Source organism: Dreissena polymorpha, chromosome 14 (genome assembly GCF_020536995.1).
Source record: "Dreissena polymorpha isolate Duluth1 chromosome 14, UMN_Dpol_1.0, whole genome shotgun sequence".
Taxonomy (NCBI): Eukaryota; Metazoa; Mollusca; class Bivalvia; order Myida; family Dreissenidae; genus Dreissena; species Dreissena polymorpha.
Genome location: NC_068368.1, coordinates 51,551,144 through 51,571,107, shown reverse-complemented (window position 1 = coordinate 51,571,107; position 19,964 = coordinate 51,551,144). Strand labels below are relative to the sequence as shown.

The 19,964-nt window shown below is 32.8% G+C and overlaps 1 protein-coding gene across 1 annotated transcript in view; it reads left to right on the top strand.

Moving 5' to 3' along the window:
• LOC127858346 (fibropellin-1-like) overlaps positions 1-19,964 on the top strand; it is a 142,694-nt gene that overhangs the window by 115,633 nt on the left and 7,097 nt on the right. The window contains exons 15-19 of the mRNA XM_052395401.1: positions 15,846-15,953; positions 17,172-17,282; positions 18,007-18,117; positions 18,675-18,782; positions 19,742-19,849. Coding sequence (XP_052251361.1) covers positions 15,846-15,953; positions 17,172-17,282; positions 18,007-18,117; positions 18,675-18,782; positions 19,742-19,849 — 546 coding nt within the window. The remainder of the gene's footprint in view (positions 1-15,845; positions 15,954-17,171; positions 17,283-18,006; positions 18,118-18,674; positions 18,783-19,741; positions 19,850-19,964) is intronic.

Sequence of the window (19,964 nt, the reverse complement as noted above, 5' to 3'; positions counted from 1 at the left end):
ACGGTGTTTAAAATCCCCGCAGTCAATACAATGTCGAATATTTGATCGCAAGACCAATGTATATTATAAAGAGGTGTGTAGAAGATGCGAAAGTTTCAAACTTAACCCTCGATTTTGAAATGTTTTGGGATTTATTACAATTTCCGAGCGTAGGTAATGTAACATAATCATCAGATTAGGGAAATATTTATTTCTATTTTACACGGGGTAGGTTTTTTTTCATGCGCTATAGGCACGTGCCTATATATTTGTTCACAGATGAAAACAAATGCCATACATGTAATAAAAAATGGAAGATGTGTATGTGATAGGGTATGTCGTGGCTGTAACGATCCTTTACAAATAATACAAATACATAACATTTATAAAGCGCAAAAATTATTTACATATTCTATTGCGATTTACAATTACATATTCGGCATAAAGACAAAATCGTGTTCACAATATACATTTATGTTCAAGAACGTTAAAACAGTCAACAACCATGTACGATTGTAGTTAGTGTGTGGTCATGATTACACCAAGATCTCTTACATGATTGACAAATTTCACTTCGCAACCACCGACAACCACGCTTGAAGTACTCAATTTCGCCAACTGTTGCCTGGTTCAATATACCATAATTTCAGTTTTTGATTGATTCATTTTTAGTTTGAAGGTTGACATCCACTTAATTACGTTGTCAATGCAACTATTAAGTTGCTGAAATACAGTTTACTCATTTTCGGAATTACCTGTTTGAATTTTGAATGCTAGCTTATGGTCATCCACATACCCATAAAGATCAATCGGGTATTTTCGAACCTCTCTGTTTAGAGCCAATATATACAAAGTAAATATTACTGTTGCGGCACAAGAACCCCGAGGAACACCAAAAAGTAATTGCTCAGTTTCAGATGTTGACTGTTCGACTAACACTTTCATTGTTCTGTTGGTGAGATAGGAGTTTATCCATTTTAAGGCAATGCAATGAATACCAAATTCGTCTCGACGAATACGAATAAGTATTGGGATATCAATGGTGTCGACCGCTGCACTCAAGTCAAGCATTACCACGATGGTGACTTTACCTTCATCAATATTTTCTAGAAGGTCATTATACATTCTAAGCATTGCCGTTTCGACTCCATGATGTCTTCTATAGGCACTTTGGTAAGGTGGACGGAGATTATAAGCCTCAATATGATCATTGATTTGGTTTAATGCAGCTTTTTCTATAAGTTTTGAAAGAATGGTCAAATTTGAAACCGGAAGATTGTTCGGTAAATCCAAAGGGAGACCTTTCTTCTTCAACAATGGTTTAAGCACAGCGCTTTTCTTTGTGTAAAGGAATGCAACAGTTAGCGATGATCTATTTACTTTTTCTGTCAATATAGGTGTTAATTCTGAAAGATGATCTTTTAGTCTCACAGTTGGGATTGCATAAAGTTCACATATTGCAGGTTTGGATGCTTTTAAAGGTTTAAGAATATCTCTTTGGGAGAGTGGTTTAAAGACAGTAAGTGGATTTCTGATCACAGGTGGACTTGAGCAGAACAAATTACTGTTGCATGTTGTTTCAATTGGCAAATAAGTATCGCATGAGTCATGAGCTAAAGATATTGCACTTGGGTTTTCCTTTGATCTACCCGGTAAATTTGATGTTATTGCGTATATCTTTCTTGTATTCCCTTCTGCGTCCCCAATTTTGTCTTTGTGGTATTCATCCTTGACTTTGGAAAGATCCGCACTATAAATGTTTGCCACATCGTTGTAGATTTTTTTAGACAGGTCAAATTTGTTACTCATACATATTTTTCTATTGATCGTTTATACTGCTTCAGCTGTTTAAGAAACCCATATTACCACGGTACAATTGGTCTACATAGAACGGTTCTTTATTGTTCAAAGAGTAAAGGTTATCTCGATTCATTAAATAAATAAACCAAAAACATTCAGTTGTTTTTCGTTTTTTTTAATCATGGTTAAGCAAACGTTATTTGTAAGAAGCCACAAAGAGAATTGTTAAACACAAGCAAAGCTGGGTACCTTTGAACAGTTAGAACTTGATTTGAATACTTTACTATTCATGATGCGGGTTCAATTTACCCAGATTGGGTATCATTCTGTTAAACCTGCAGACGAAGACACAAAAAGCTGTCGAATGTTTATATTTCTCACGGTGTCAATACTATTTTTTCGAATAAACATGCACATATACTGCTCAATTTGTATACATTTTACAGATTTAAAATGTGTACGCTTATGCTCTAATATGTTTTAAACGATATGTAATATATGCCACTGAATTAGTTTGTTACAATCGGTTGGTAAGATATGCATTTGAAACTATAATGCTATGCACGCTATGTGGTATATACCATTAAACAAGTATGACATTAAACAATTGTAAGTAAATGCCATTTGACAATTAAGCTGTAAACGATTGGAAAGGTATGCAATTGAACCAGTATGTATGCTGTAAACGATTAATATAATATGTCATTAAAATAGTAAAGGATTTGTGGGATATATCATTTAACTAGTTTTCTGCAAACGACTACTATGATATGTCATGGAATAAGTACACTTTATATGAGTATATGGCATTGAATTAGTATGCTGTAAACGACTGATAGTATATTGACTTGACCATTACCCTATAAACGACTGATAGTATATATCATTGAACTTGTACTCCAACTTGTAGGCTGTAAAGACTTGGTTTGATATGCCGTTGAACAAGTATGCTTTAACCTATAACATTAAACTAGAATGTTGCAAAAGGTTGTTGTTGTTGTTGTTGTTTTCATTCTTTTTTTATAGATTCATTTATATATTTATAATATGTAAATGGGGTATATTAAAAACCATTTGATTTATAATGTTTCATTTGCCTGAAATAAACTACTACCGCAAGAAGTAAAGTGGCTCTTTCATGTTTTGTTAAATTTACAACATTTAACACAAACTGTTTTAGATTAAAAAAATTTCGTTTTAGTTATAATATTTGTGAGGAAACAGTAATACTGAAAATTGACCGTGCTCTGAAATATCCATTATAAGCATCTTTTGACGATTTAAAAACCTGACAATTATAAAGCATTTCAACGCGAATAATTTGGAAAGTTACGTTGTTGTCGTTATATTTTGTGATACTGCGGGGATTGCTTATATGTAGTATAAAATACATAAATCATAGTATGAGCATAGGATGGCCGAGTGGTCTAAGCGACTAGACTTTTACTCCAGGGGTCAGTGGTTCGAGCCCAGTTGAGGGTTACTTTTTTTATTTATTTATTTTCAATCTTGTTTTTTACTGAAGATTTTTAGATCCAATGTTTACATTTATCAATAAAAAGCATATACTGACAAACTTCAAAGCATGCCAAAATCTGTGAAAAGGCCCCTTTAACAATCATTATGAGAAAACGCATTTACGACTTATATATGTAGACTGAATAAACCGCACATTTATCACTACATGTTTCCCAAGTGAAATATGAATAAAATGTAAAGAAACACTAGTAACGAAGCTATATTAAATTACCACGCAAATTCCTCATTAAAATTGAAAAAAATGAGCGTCATATAAAATAAGTACAGCAATTATTGATAAGAAAAAACGATAACTTTCGGATTTGAAATGATAGAATTCATAATGATTAAGAGACATTTATATCATGTATTATCTATTTATATTGACGTATTAAAGTACGTCTTTGTCCAAAGTTTACATATATAAAATTAAACTATTTTCATTTACATTTAAATATATTGAATAGAACTGGGCAATTATTAAATAAGTCGGTATTGGTCAAACATATGTGACAAGTATTGTTAACATAAAATCATTGGTGTACAAACAAATTTGCTATATTTTATAACAGTATATATGTTTTAACCGTTTTCAACTGTCTTTGATACTTTACGTTAATATCATGCCAACGTAGCCGTCTTTATGTATTAGATCACAAACAAATAACGTATTGTTATGAATAAGATCATATTTTCTTTTATACCTCATGATAAATTATGACATTTCTGCAATGAAATAACAGCAGTGAAAATAAACAAATCGTTATTTTCACCGGTGAAAATAACACATTTTCGGAACTCCTTTTTCTATTTTTAGATTATCATAAATATTTACATATATATTTTTGATGATCAGGAGTGAATTAAAATCGACATACCACAGAATCCAACAAATTTTCTTTTTATTTTATGCTTTTTCACCGTTTATTTACATTGTAAAAGAGTTTAACTGGAGAATTTCGCTGGTATAATAACGTCATTTCGTCACACAAATGACGTCATTTTTGTGTTGTAAAATGTATTGAGGCACACCACGAGAGAAATGGTAACTTTTCAGCGAAAGGGGAACAGCTGTTAATTATTTTCTTGAACAAAGGGGCATAAAAGAAACAGACAACTTATTAATGTCAGTGTAAGATCGTTTGTTATTTCCCTCCTGATCTTAGAAATATAATATTTTCAATATATAAAATATATTTTATATGATCACTCGTGAAATAACAAACGATCTTACACTAGCCACGAGTGAAAATATTATATTTCTATGATCACAAGTGAAATAACAAACGATCTTACACTGACATGAACAAATATCCTCTATATCATTTCAGGAACTAGCACCAATTCAAGCTGCAACAATGAAACGTCTTGTGCGTATGTATTATTATGTATATATATATAAATTAACCATTTAGTGTGCGATTATTGTAATAAATCTGATAATTAAAGGGAATATGTAACTATACAGTTTACCCCGTATACGTGTTATGGCCCATTTTCTTTCAACCATGCATTGTTTTGTTAATCTGTTTACTAAATAAGTGGATCGCAGCTAAAACGTTGCAACTGTTTTGATTTTTATTAATGTTAGCGTTGGTAGAACTGAAAGTGTTTGTTATCCTATAAATACAAAATGCGTTCCCCATTACAGATCACAATTACGTTATTACAATCAGTGCCATTGGACTCCTTCTTCCTTTATCAGGTAAGATATCTTACATTATAGTGATTTTCTGACACTAGAAGTTTAAGGGTGAGCATATACAGTAAATACGGTAAAAAACAAATCGTTCTTGTTTTATACTAGTTATCTTCCGCATTACATAAATAAATTAATAATATGCATTTGCATTTAATACGTAATATATGTATACAATTTCAAAGATGCATCATTTGAATATACATGTTTACGTGAGAGTGTCACAAAATTTGATATTTAACATTAACATTGTCATTGCGTTCTGTTAAAAGCACTTGCATTATCAAAAAATTGTTTTCTGTTCAAAGATTTTTTTTATATAGTAAATAATATAAATAAAGTCTTAACATAAGTATATAAATGGATTTTTAGTGATAGTCATCCTAAAAATAAGCGTATATCTTTGACTTTGTTCTGGTCCCTTGCCCTTTGTATAAATAGATCGCAAAATATATGCTGACGGGCATTTAGCTTAAATATTCCTATAATTTGGATTTGTGTACAAAGTATATATATATACCGGTTCTACTAAATCATTCATCTAGATGATGTGACACTGACACTGTTCAATACATTCATGTCTGCCCCGTATGAATACATTAAGCGTGATTCAATTAAACATTGTATTGAGGAACAGAAATAAATGGTTTATGTAACCAACATAATTAAATCTACATAATGGGCTCTGAACAATCTGCTTTGAGTCCAATGGTTTGTAAATTCTACGCAAAGAATCTGTACAGTTCAGCAGAAACACTAGGTTCAACATAAAGTAGCTGCAAAAGGGTTTACCTTTTAAATATATTGTATAATCTATAAAATATAACATATATTCTAACACGGCACGTGACTTCTTTTCTATAGACAAAGAAGGAAATCAAGCGTGGGTTATTCTGCAATAACTTATGGGCGGAGCTTATACACTGAAAGCACGCGCTGTAGCTAAACAAAACATGCCGATACATTTTCCACCAGCGTAATAATCCGGTATGTCATGAATGAAAGTCACGTGACAAAATACTACGCTATGAACAGAAATGCGTAAAATTGACCCAATTTCCCACGGTGTTCGTCTGCTGCTTCGATACTAAAATGGCTGAAGTTCGAATCGGAGTTCTTTTCTTGTAGATTTAACACTCTTGCGTTAATTAAAAGTGTACAGTGAAAACATGTTAGTTTACGCAAGTTGTTGTTGTTCTTAGTTAACCAAACGTGAGAAATGAAATGTTTTTTTTTTCATCCAGTTTGGCTGTTATTGAGGGCGGAGATCTGATCGACAGAACAGCCGAAAGCTATTTTTTATGGGCGGAGCTTCACATAAAATAGTATGCAAGAAAAATAAGATACATTCTATAAATCTTTAGTAAAAATCGTGTTAGAATCGAAATAATTCGTGTACGTTATAGTTTGTTGTCGAATAACCCACGGCCGGAAGTTTAGATGCGTGGTTTCAAATCACTCGTGCTTTGCACTCGTGATTAAATCCCTACGCATCTAAACTTCCGGCCGTGGGTTATTCGACAACAAACAATAACGTACACAAATTATTTCTTAAATAAACACATCAATTTTGTAAGTGGAAAAATTATATTCATGGTTTATGATCGAATTATTTTGGTATTGACAGAACATACGCTTGTAGACTTTTTTAACGCATCAAGTAATCAAATCAATATAACTCCCTTACTTTAGAACGGATTTTGTTGGAATTTCGACTCAGACGAATTCAACACATACCTAATACTTCATGTAAATTTAATTGAAATTGATCAACATTAAAATATTAAACACAACAAATAAGAAAAAATCACTGCAGAAATAAAACTTTCAAAATCGTACAACGTGAAACAATAATTTGAAAAGTAAAAACGCAATAACTTACACGTCTAAATGACCGACCGCTTTGCTACATTGCGCTCCTGAATATGTATAGAGTCATATTTTTTTAATTGAGGTCATATTTCCTGGTGCAAAAAAACAACAACATAGAATGATGAAAGTTAAATTAAATTGGAATTATATAGCGTTATTGTACTCTTGATGACCTTTCTAACGCACTTTTTGTCAAACTTAAATATCTCCGTTATGAGTAAACATTTTCATTTAAAAGTGTTCATGTGATCATTATACTACATATTGTGCAATAAAACGAAAAACGCATTCAAACATGGTGATCGGATGCTTAAGCAAATGGGGAAGGTAGCCTGCAACATGCCGAATGCGCGGTTGCGCTTCTGACTTTGTATTCGAGAAATTTTGCATTTTGCAGGTTTCCTGGTGTGTCAACCCACCTTAAATGAAGAAATTAAAATGAAAATATAATAATATCGCGTTTCATCATTTCCACTTGCTAAAAGATAAAACCACCCCAACTGACGTGCATAAGCGCCCGAGTTTCTAGGATGATTGCAAAGAATATAGTCACATAATTACATGTGTAATTTTTAATCAAAATCCTTACTCATTACCCAGATATTGAAGTTTTAAACGTGTTGCATTATGTCTCAAAGTGTATAATCTGCTGCAGAAGATCGTTTTTAGTGTTTAACACCATATATTGATTAATTAGATTGTATATCAATAAAACACCTTAACAATGATTTGGTTTGCTCTTCCATTTGTTTTGCTAGTTCAGACAGCCGCTCCAGTGTTTAGTAAGCCCTCCCCGCTTGACCAACAGACGTCATGCTTTGAAAATATTGCCTCGTCATCAAGCATATACCGCGTGTCCGCCAGTGACGCTGATGGAGATACTGTTACTGTGGCGATACACAGCCAGAACCCATCAGAGCCTCCATTTCAATTAGCGAAAGCAATTATTGGATGGAATCTGAAGACTCCAGCATCGACCACGATCGACCGAGAAACTACACCAACATTTACATTTGTTTTCAAGTAGGAGACTCAAATGATTAATAAATGTACCTTTATGTAAATATGAGTACTTACACTTAGTAATAGAGTGATAGAACTTATAGAAGTAATTTGAACAATAATTGATTTAAATATTCACTTTTCTGTGTTGATGTATGCGTCGTGATCCATAATGCCAGTAACAACGTATTCAATCAATGTCATATTAAAAGTAAATATTCTTTTAGGACAGTTTGATTTATCATTTTATCATTTAATACACTTATGGGATTTATTTACAAACTGCAGTGCTTCAGACGGTAACAATACCGTTCAAAGCGTCACACTGACTTTGATACTAACCGACCTAAACGACAACAGCCCCCATTTTACGCAAAGCGCATACAGAGTGGGTAGGTTGTGCTTTACTGTTGTTTTCTTTCGGTCACACAAATATTTGTATTTTGTATCTGAAATGAGGTCCAGAATCCACCAGTGCAATAGTGTATGTTCTGAATGTATTTGCATAGTAATACAGTAATATCATTTGAAAAAATGTGATATTGTATTGTGTGTCATATATGTATTAGAATACATGCATTTATAGAATACACAAATACTACTTATGCAGTTGCAAACAATTTGTTGATTTTCATGGGTCATTTGGGTTGAATTTATTATGTGCATGGACGATAAATTAAAGTGTGCCTCTTCTATGATTGAGACAAAAGAACTAAAACGCGCAATCATTTACATTAACAAATCTTTTTTTTTTTTTTTGGCAGACCCACATTTGTTGACAATACGTGCAACGGATGCAGATGTCTCAAATACGATAAACTATGTTATCAAAGGTAAGTGATATTTCATCAATGAAACATGTCGTGCAATCTTAAATTTATATAACATAATAATCGTCCTTTGAAATAGAGAAGGGCAGCAAATCTAGTTTTATGAATACGAAATTTGCATACCTGTTTCAACATCTAAACTCGTCACACATTTTGTTCAATCAAATACATCTCATGCATTCAATCGGAAATATCCATGAATGTAATACAATTTTTCAAAGATTCTCCGCACGCACGATTTTGAAACTGGACCCGATTGCAAAACGTTTTTGTTTTAAACCAATCGAAATGGACCGACGCCAGACGTTAAATGAATTTATTTTAAGTAATTAAAATTAAAAAAAGATAAATAAAATAATATTTTGTTTTTTAATTCACTTTGGCATTGGATGAGTATAATGTTGTTGTTGTTTATTAAAGTTCATGTTATATCTACCATGCAGTGTAAAGAGGTATATTTGACGTGCTTCACTTACCGTCTGAACAATTACGAAAAGTGTTTACTAATTGACACATTGACAAATACATATAATATTTCTGAATATTGTAATATAAATTCAAAAATAGAAAGTTTGATGTTGGCTACATGTTATTGATTTCAGATGTGTGCTATTTTGTTGCAGAGCCCATTCCAAACAACATGTTTTCTATAGACATAAACACGGGACAGATTATATTAAAGACGTTTACATTCACTGTAGAGGCCAGTGATGGTACACATGTAAACACCACTACAGTCGCAACTGGAACAGTTGTTGGTTTGTACACAAATTGGTCTGCCCCGTACTTGATACGTGTATAGGTGCATGTGATAACAGTACACAATAAGTGATTTTTATTCCCAAATGTGAAACCTTTGACTAAAATAATGTTAATGCAACATATAATGTGTGATGCTATTTACGTCATTTTGTCTGAACTCAAACTGTTTTTCAAAAAGGACATTTACTTTTCGGAGGACTGTTTATAGACATTAACGATGTTTGCGTCTTCGTGAAATGCGTTTATAATGATGCAATGTCCTAAGATGACCGTAGGTTGATATATTTATGCATTTTAAATATACTTTTTTTGTCTGCTTATGTAAAAAGGTGTCTGGATCGCTTAAGAATTTAATCAAACAGGTGCTTAACAAAGTGACTTACAGTCGCATCATTGTGAAGGAACTATTAACGAATAACCAAATTCAAGCCAAATCACGCGCGAAACACAAATACACAAAAATTATATATGTTCACAGGTGATCTGAACTTTCAATGAATGCTTTGACATTGGGCACTTTGCGAACGTTTTATTCACGGAATGCACGAAAATTCAGATAAAATATTTATTTAAAAACGTTTGCATAACCGTTTTTATTGATAATTATTGGCACCAAGAGTCTATATTAACTGGCGCGATAAAGTAAACCAAAATAAGTCTAACAGTATCGCGCAATTGCAGATATAGTATTCGAATCATAAATATTAGTATAACGATCGCTGACAAACCATTTAGTTTCTTACTATACATTACACAGGATTTATACAAATAAGTGCGGTGTTAAACGGTCGCAGGCACATAGTGAAAACCAAGTGCTTTAATGAATAAATAACACCTTACTCAACTATAAATTTAAATTATGCGTCGTTTTAGTGGTAATGTTCAGATATTTATTATGACAGTATTTATGTCGATTAAGTTTCGATTCAGGGTCAATTGGGGTAAGAATTACTTAACTAGGTCAAAACTTTTAAAATACATTATTGCAAATTCAGAATGTACATATCAAATATTATTATTAGATTAAATTCTACTTAGACTCGGTCGGACGGAGAGAAAGTTTAAATCGGGGCTCGGTAAAATTACAACGTATGCCATCTGATTCGATCTTATAAGAACATGTTTATAATCATTGTCAAGTTCGGTTTCACTCCCGATGCTACAATTTGTAGCTCAAACTTGAAAAAACTCGGTTCGAATATTTATTGTGAACAAAAGCTAGTGAAGATTCGAATCTAGGTCAAGTGGGGGAACACCTAGGTAACCTAGTAAAAATTTTAATAAACGTTAACATTCGGAAAGCCTTATTTATAAACTCGGCTTCAACTTCGTGCAATTGGTTAGACGTTTTTTCTTGACAAATTGATTCCTTATCATTTGGAGTCAAAAACTAGATTACAAGGTTAAATGAAAAACAAAAACGTATACATACTCAAAATGTGCCATGTATGGTAATATTTTAATTAAAAACTGAGGCAAATTTTAAGTTTCTGTCATATGAAGTCACACAAATTAGATCAACATGTCATACAAGTATCTCCGACAATTTTTCTAATTTAACTGAGGTGAACATTTAAATGCCACCATATCCCTAATGTGATCAAAAAATTGAAAATTATTTGCAAGTATCCAAAACAATTGTCATCTCTCATGATCACATTAAACCAACTAACAATGACATATGACATGAGTAAGTCAGAGTGATTGATATTTTAACTTTCCAGTAATTTGGGTCAAGCACCGTGTTTGCAAATAAGCTTTTTATGCTTAATATTTGACTCCAAACACTAGTTGTTGGCAATATTAATGTTCAAAATATGTCACCGTGCTACCAAGAATAGTGTTTTATCATAACTTCAGGACAACCATGTAATTCGTCACCGTGTCTAAACAGTGGGACGTGTTCTACAAACGGAGCAGATTTTGCGTGCACGTGTACTTTAGGATGGCTCGGCAAAACGTGCAATATAAGTATATTTAAGCTTTTGTTACTTTGAATTGTATTTTGTTCTTTAACAATACAAAAAAACGTCCTAACTCAACCATATCATTTCATGACCATTGTGTAAGTGTGTTAGGTTTAGTTTGTATTATCGCCGTTTTCAACAGTATTTCAATAATATCATCGCGGTCAGTTAAACAACAGACAACCTTTCTGGATAAGCTTGATTATCAGTACTAATTGCTAATACTCACTCTTGCCGATAACCAACAACTGCCCTATCTTTCTCAAATGTTCTACTGGAATCAGTGACAGGTGCCGACAAAAGGATTTCATGACCGAAACCCACACACGTTATAGTGTCGCGCCGGGAAACAAACCTAAAAAGCTATTAAATGCTTATAGAAGATGAGGTCCTTATCAAATATAGCCCATAGATGTTGAAAAACTGATCTTGATAACAATCAGGTTGATCAATAAACATATACGTTTCAATTCGATCCTTAAACTTAGCATTTTTGGTTGAACATGTTTATATTTACAGTATTTATGATCACGTGTCTGCGCGCTTATTTCGTATATTGTTTCGATTGTTCAATTTCGATTCTTATAGATAAAATGGTACAATTTACAGAATTATTTCACCCGTTTAAACTATCAAATGCAACGTGTTTATTATGTGTGTATCCTTCGTTTAGCGGATCCGTGTATTCCATCGCCTTGCAGCAATGGAACGTGTTATAAAAGCGGATCAAATTACACATGCTTGTGCACTGAAGGTTGGTTCGGGGACACATGTAACCAAGGTAATCTTCTATATACAGTTCTGTTAAGTATATTATTTTGATGTAGATAACTATATACAGGATGTCAGTTTGATTCTTATGTAACTTAGGATGTTTACACTATGTCTTATAACAGCGGACAGGTATAATATCCAACAAAAACATTTGAGGATGAACAGTTGTGTAATCGGTGATCAATATAAGTAATCACATTTGTTATACATACACTCTAGAACTAATTATTACGAATAATACTGACCAAAATATAATTTATACAAATAATGTTATATTCATTAAATGAATGAAAAGGACTCATACGGTTGACGTTCTATAAAGGGCAAAACCTAATTCGTCACAACATGTGTATCATCTGAAGTACAGTTAAACAGACACAACATATCAATCATTAATGTCGCACTTACTAGTATAATAATAATCGAATGAACGTTATAGAACATCATCATTACTCTCCCATTAATTTGTGCAACTTAATATAACAAGTCACGTGAAGAAAACTTGATTTGATACACAGATTCCAAAATGCTAATTCTTAACAAAGCACATGTAGTACGTCAGTAAATGAATGTCATCCCTTAAGTTCAAATCAAATATTCATTTAATATTTCAAAACTTTATAAAATACGCTTGCAAACATGGACCAGGCTTCAGTTAACTAAATTATCATGAATCATACATTCGGAAAGTCTCATACATTTTGTATTTGTTTTTTGTAAACAGCCATATTTTTTTCTCCGACCTGCACAAACACCTTACCAGAAACATTAGAAAATTGCCTTCATTGCGATTTCCGCATTTTCCTTTATTTCTAAGTTCTTGTGTTTGAAATTGTTTATTTTATTCATTGTTAATATTAATTGTTAATTGGTGCAAATCTTCTGAAGTCGGTTTTTACTTGTATCATGCCTCTGTTCAATCTCTTGCACGACGGTTACATTACATTCACCTCTGTGTTGGGCTCAGAACGGACTATTGTTATGAAAGCACCTCATTCATGTCATGATCATTCCAAGCGTTCATCACTGAGGTTACAGTATACTAAACAATCTCTTGCACGACGGTTAGAATGCATTCACTGCATTAAAGATATCCATCTCATACCATGATATCTTATATCAGTCTTAATTCATTATTATAAAATTGATATGGTTTTTTGATGTTAAGAAACCAACATACATACACACGTCGAAGTAATTCCTAACGTCACTCAATAAAAATTATGTTCAATTGTTTACATTTGTGAAGTGCGTGGAATGATTCCATCTGCGTAAATGGGCAATAAAATAGTTCCAAAGAGTTGCATTAAACTCGCAAGTTTTTGCACGATTTATCGTACATTTAAAAGTCATATTTCTTAATTAAATGCATGCGATCTTAATTATCCAATTCTAATATACATTGAATGCGTTTGTTCGGTTTTACCTATTTTATAGGTAAAATGGCAAGCTGAGCATTTCGCAGAGTTGTATGTGAGAGCAAGGAACGACAACACTGCGTGGAGATTGGCTTCTGTTTTCAATGGTATTATTATGTCGACACCAATGTGTGTATCTCGGTCCTACGACGTATTGTTTCTCTCGGGCGTTGTTTGTTTATATGTATGTTAATTCATTTCAGTTAATCCATGTGAATCCTCGCCATGCTCAAATGGAGGCACGTGCTACGTAATGGCACGAAATTCACCTGTTCCTGTGATACAGGTTGGCTCGGGGAAAGATGTAGTTCAGGTAAACCTAAATCTTTATAGCTTTTGAAAGGAAAAATTAATTTATGAAACAGGCATTCATATGATCGTTTACTTAAAATCATTATGTTCGTTCAGATAACATATTCATCGTTTTAGACAAACATTAAACAACGTGTTTTATTAACAGCAATATAAAATAATTATTTTACTCGCTCCGGAACTTTGCTGGTAGTAATGTTTTATCACGAATTATGTTCACGTTTACATAACTTACGGGTTGTATCGAAACAGATACTGGCAAGCACGTCACAGTGTCTAAACAGTGGAGCGTGTTCTCCAACTGGAACAGATTTTGCGTGCACATGTACTTCAGAATAGCCTGGGAAAACATGCAATATCAGTATATACACCCTTGTGTATCAGTTGTATTGAATTGCATGATGTAAAATAACAATCATGTGCGCTCGATTGGTACTGCAAACTGACCCGTCATTAGTCAGCCCTATCATTGATTGACATTCTTTTTTGTTTGTTTGTTTATTATTGTTGGAGACGTATAGTATTCATAACTTTTTGTAGGTTCAATTTGAACTGTTGAGGGGGACAATAGTCTATAACTGGTATACATAGTTAATTATATTAATGCCGATAAGTAATGGTTCAATTCCTTAAGGAATTCGTGTGCTAGGTTTTATGACCTTAGTCTTGTTGTAAAAACGTATGATCGGAGTGTCACCAGTTAAAAACAACAGGGATGAATTTGGTTTTAAAAATTCTAAAATAATCTGTTTAAATATTGAGAGTCATTAATTGTGAACGGAAACCAGATGGGCTAAAAACATTGAGTCACATAAAAATAAATTATTTTGGTAAAAAAAAACAGGGGGGGTCGACAATTAGAGGGTACGAACACTTAGAGTAATTACGGTACCAAAAAACGTGCCAAGTGCAAATTGTTGAGCTTGCTTATTAAATTCGCATCCTTCTTATTGAGAATCAAAACAGATTTATTTAAACCTATTGATCGTCAGGTTGATAATAACGTGTAATTCGATCATCGCACATATTCATTGTTGTGCATATGCATATCCATATTATTTCTGAACACATGTTTGCACATTGTTTTATTGATATTTTTCATCAATGTCGATGGTTATTAATAAATACAACTTATCATATGTGTTAAACATACGCTATTGAACTAAACAGTATTTCGATTAATACTAACTAAAACGTAATTGATAAAAAATGTACACGATGAAATGACTTCATATGCTTGACGTTGTATGAATAGCAAAAAGTAATTAGTCACAACCTGCGTATAATTGGTTGTTCTGTTGCACAGTTACACAGAAATTACACTAACCAAATATGAATGATTAATGTCGCAATTGGCAGGTAATGAAAGTCGAATGAACATTATTGTACATTATCATCACTCTTTTTATTTTCCGAAATTAATGAAAACATGTCACGTGAAAAAAAATCTTTGAATCACAGATTCAAAAATAAAAACATTTAAAATCGATTTAAAACAAATATATTAAACCATTGTCTATTACTGGTATACATAGTTATTACTTCATAACGAAAATATAATTGTTCATTGTCTTAATTGTATGTGCCAGGCTTTATGACCTTGATCAAGTTGTCAAAACGGAGTGTCACCAGATTAGCACAACATTAAAATAGCATTCTGAAATATTCTGTCCAAACACTAAAAGCAACGGAAAATAATTATCATGGTAAGAAATTGGGGTGTCCAAAAAAATTTAACGGTCCGCAAGCTTAAAGTATTTATGGTTAAAAAAACGACGGACGCTGTTCCTTCCTTAAATTTGTTTCGATCGTTAAATTCCTATTCTTACTTTTGTATTTAACAGTTAATTAACTATTAAACCTGTTTAAGTACTAATTGAACATGTTTATGCTTGTCTCATCCTTCTTGTAGCGGATCCGTGTATTTCATCGCCTTGCAGCAATGGTACTTGTTATAGAAACGGATCTAATTACAAATGCTCGTGCAATGAAGGTTGGCTCGGGGACACATGTAACCAAGGTAATTGAATATATACATATTACATGTGTACATTCTTGAACACCTCACTCGCTCATATGCATGTACGAATTTATATAAAAACGTTCATGTACACGATACAATTTGGCGGAGGTGACTGTGTGAACTGTATGCCAGTTTTGATTGCGTAAATGTACGTTTGAGAAATTAAATGTATTATGTGTGTATTATATCCTTCAATAACATCTGATGATGAATAATTATGTTACCGGTGAGTAATAAATTAAATAATAGATATTGTATATTCAATCTAGAACCAAACAAAAACTATTTAACATAGCATGTTTTATTAAAATGAGAATGTATTTACCACAAATGACATGACTTCATAAGGTTAACGTTCTATGAATAGTAAGTAGTGTCAACATGTTTACGTTTGTTAACACCGTCAGACATTATGTACTTTAAAGCACATGTAATAAATGAAACTCCGGCCTGTTTTAATTCAGCAAGTTGTAAGAGCAGTTTGCTGATTGAAACGAAAATACACGCAGTTAAAAGTTGACTGCAAGATTATCAAAAGGAAATATCTACATGATGGAAAAATTGTTGTCACATATTTTCATACTGTTTAAGCATCATTTTATCACAACATTAAATGATACTGAATCTTTGGTGTCAGACGCGCGTCTTAGCGCATTTCTTACAAGGCAATCAGAGTAAAACATGTTGGCTTTTCGGAGCAGCTGTTAAAATAACTAAGGCGTTGTATTAGACATTGCAATGAGAGCAAATACAACTATCTCTCTGGTCCAAACAATTACCAACAAACGTCTCTGGACCACAATGACGAAAATTAACAGTATATGTAGTTATTGTGAATGTTTCTTTTGTCATGTATCGAACTTAAATTTTGGTTATGATGAAAGGTCTAGTCTTGAAATTGTGTATTTTTACTCATCTTAACTTTTTATCTGAAACACTTATATCCATGTAAATGTGATGCACACTTATTAATTGTTAATATGTGTGCATAGATGCAAGTCTTTTTAAGTCGCTGCATACTTGTATCATGCTGCTTTTGTCAATGATATTAATATGAAAAAACCAATGTTTTTCTCTTTCCAACGACTTATTGGTTTTCACGAGACAGATTAAATCATGTACGTGCTTAAGTTCTCCAACCACTGATTGATGCTTATTGTCTGTTTTAAGGCAGTAGTAAATGTGTTGTTTTATATATATTTTCAAACTTTTCAGTTAATCCCTGTATCTCGTCACCGTGCTCAAATGGAGGCACGTGCTACGTCAATGGCACGACATTCATCTGCTCGTGTGATGCAGGTTGGCTCGGGGACATGTGTAATACAGGTAAACCTAAATCGTGTTAGCCTTTAAAGGTAACATATAATGGAATAGGCATTAATACGATCGAAATTGAATTGATTTAATTTAAATTGAATTTAAATTGAATTTAATTGAAATCATTGTGTTCGTTCAGATCGCATATTAATCATTATAAACAAATATCAAACTACTGTTTTTCACAACAGTAATATGTCTTGCAATGAATTATTTTTCTCGTTCCCACACTTCATTGGAAGAAATGTTTTACCATGAATTATTTTCACGATTACGCAATTTATGGATCCTAGCGATACAGATACCAGCAAGCGCATGCTACAGTTGACTCAAAGTAACAATATACTGAATTTATGTTAATAGCAGAACATGCCTGTGCATTGGGTAAGATATTTCTTTTAACAAATAAGTGAACCTTTGTGGACCTGCACCGTGTTTGAATGAAGGTACGTGTAACGTAATTGAAACCGAGTTCAGATGTTCGTGCAATGTAGGCTGGTACGGGAACACGTGCAAATCAGGTAATGTCATTTTGTTAACTTTATAACATGCTCTTGAAATATAAATTTAAAAAATAAACAATAGAACAAAAGGGCTATTGAATAAAACGAATGTGTGTTGAATTCACCAATTACTTTTAACGATACTTCTCTACCTCTTTAAAGTTTTATTGAAACTTGAAAGGATACGTAAAATTACTGACTGAATAGTGTTGTTGTTTTATTAACTTCAGCTGACCCGTGTAAATCATCACCGTGCCTAAACAGTGGAATGTGTTCTCAAGTCGGAACAGATTTTGCGTGCACATGTACTTCAGGATGGCTTGGAAAAACGTGCAATATAAGTATATACACGCGTTGTAACAGTTTTATTGAATTGTGTGCTGGAAATAACCATGTGCGCTCGTTTCGCTCTGCAAAATTCCCCATCATAAGTCATCCATATTATTGATTGGCATTCTTGTTGTTTGTTTGTTTATTGTTGTTGTTAGAGCCGTATATTATCAATAACTTTTATTTATGTTTCAATTTAAACTGTTGTGGACAAACATTGTCTTATACTGGTCTACATATTTATTCACTACATTACGAAAATGTAATAGTTAATTTGTGTGCCAAATTATATGTCCTTAATCCAGTAGTAAAAACGCATTATGTTAAATTGTTGTGTTTATCTTGTTTATTCTTAGTCTGACCTTAACATAACCTAGCGGGCATTTCGATCATCGCACATATTCATTGGTGTGCGTGTGCATATGTATATTATTTTGGAACACGTTTCTGCACATTGTAAACAAATAGTTTGTATTAATTTCGATGCTTATTAATAAACAGTATCGTTTACAAAATATAACTCCCTTTTTAAGTACCAATACACCGTATTTATTATATCCTCATGTAGCGGATCCGTGTATCCCATCGCCTTGCAGCAACGGAACATGTCATAAAAGTGGATCAAGTTACACATGCTCGTGCAATGACGGTTGGCTCGGGGACACATGTAACCAAGGTTATCGTATATATACCTTGAATTGTGTAAATGCATTAGTATAGTTCGGTGTAGCCGACTTTGAACAATAATACACTTTGATCGAACGCATGTTTTTCGAACCTTTTAACAATGGACAGGTATAATACCTACAAAACATTGAGCAGATGAACATTGCGTAATCGGTGATCAATACAATAAATCATATTTGTTATACATACACTCTATAACTAAAAATTATTATGAATAATACTAACTAAAACCTGATTTATAAAAATTGATGAAATGAATTGATATGCTTTACGTTCAATGAATAGCAAGAAATAATTAGTTACAATCTGCGTATAATTGATTGTTTTGTTACACATACATTACAGAAACCAAATACCAATGATTAATATCGCACTTACTAGGTAATAAAACTCGAAATGAACATTATTGATCATTATCATCACTCTTCCTTTAATTTTCCGAAATTAATTATAACATGTCACGTGAAGAAACTTGTCTTTGATTCACAAATTCAAAAATTAACATTTGTAAAATCGTTTCAAAGCAAATATGTTAAACCATTGTCTATTACTGGTATACATTGTTATTACTACATAGCGAAAATATAATGGTTCATTTGTGTGCCAGGTTTCATGGCCTTGATCAAAGTGTAAAACGGAGTGTCACCAGATAAGCACAACAGGACTGAAATCTAGTAAAATAGCTTTCTTACATATTGTGTCCGAAAATAAATAGCAACGAACAATAATTATGTTTGTAAGAAACGGCGGGGGCAAACACAAATTTAAGGGTCCGCAAGCTTAAAGTATTTATGGTTAAAACAAAAACGGCGGACGCTGTTCCTTCTAAAAAAAATGTTTCGATTGTTAAATTGCTTTTCTTACTTAGGTATTTTACAGATAATAAACTATTAAAACTATTTAAAGTACTATTTGAACATGTTTATGCTTTTCTCATCCTTTTTGTAGCGGATCCGTGTATTTCATCGCCTTGCAGCGATGGGACTTGTTATAGAAACGGATCCAATTACAAATGCTCGTGCAATGAAGGTTGGCTCGGGGACAATTGTAACCAAGGTAATTGAATATATTGAACAGATTACATGTGTTATTTCTTGTACACCTCACTAGCTCATATGCATGCACGAATTTTTATAAAAACGTTCACGTACACGATACAATTTTGGTGGCG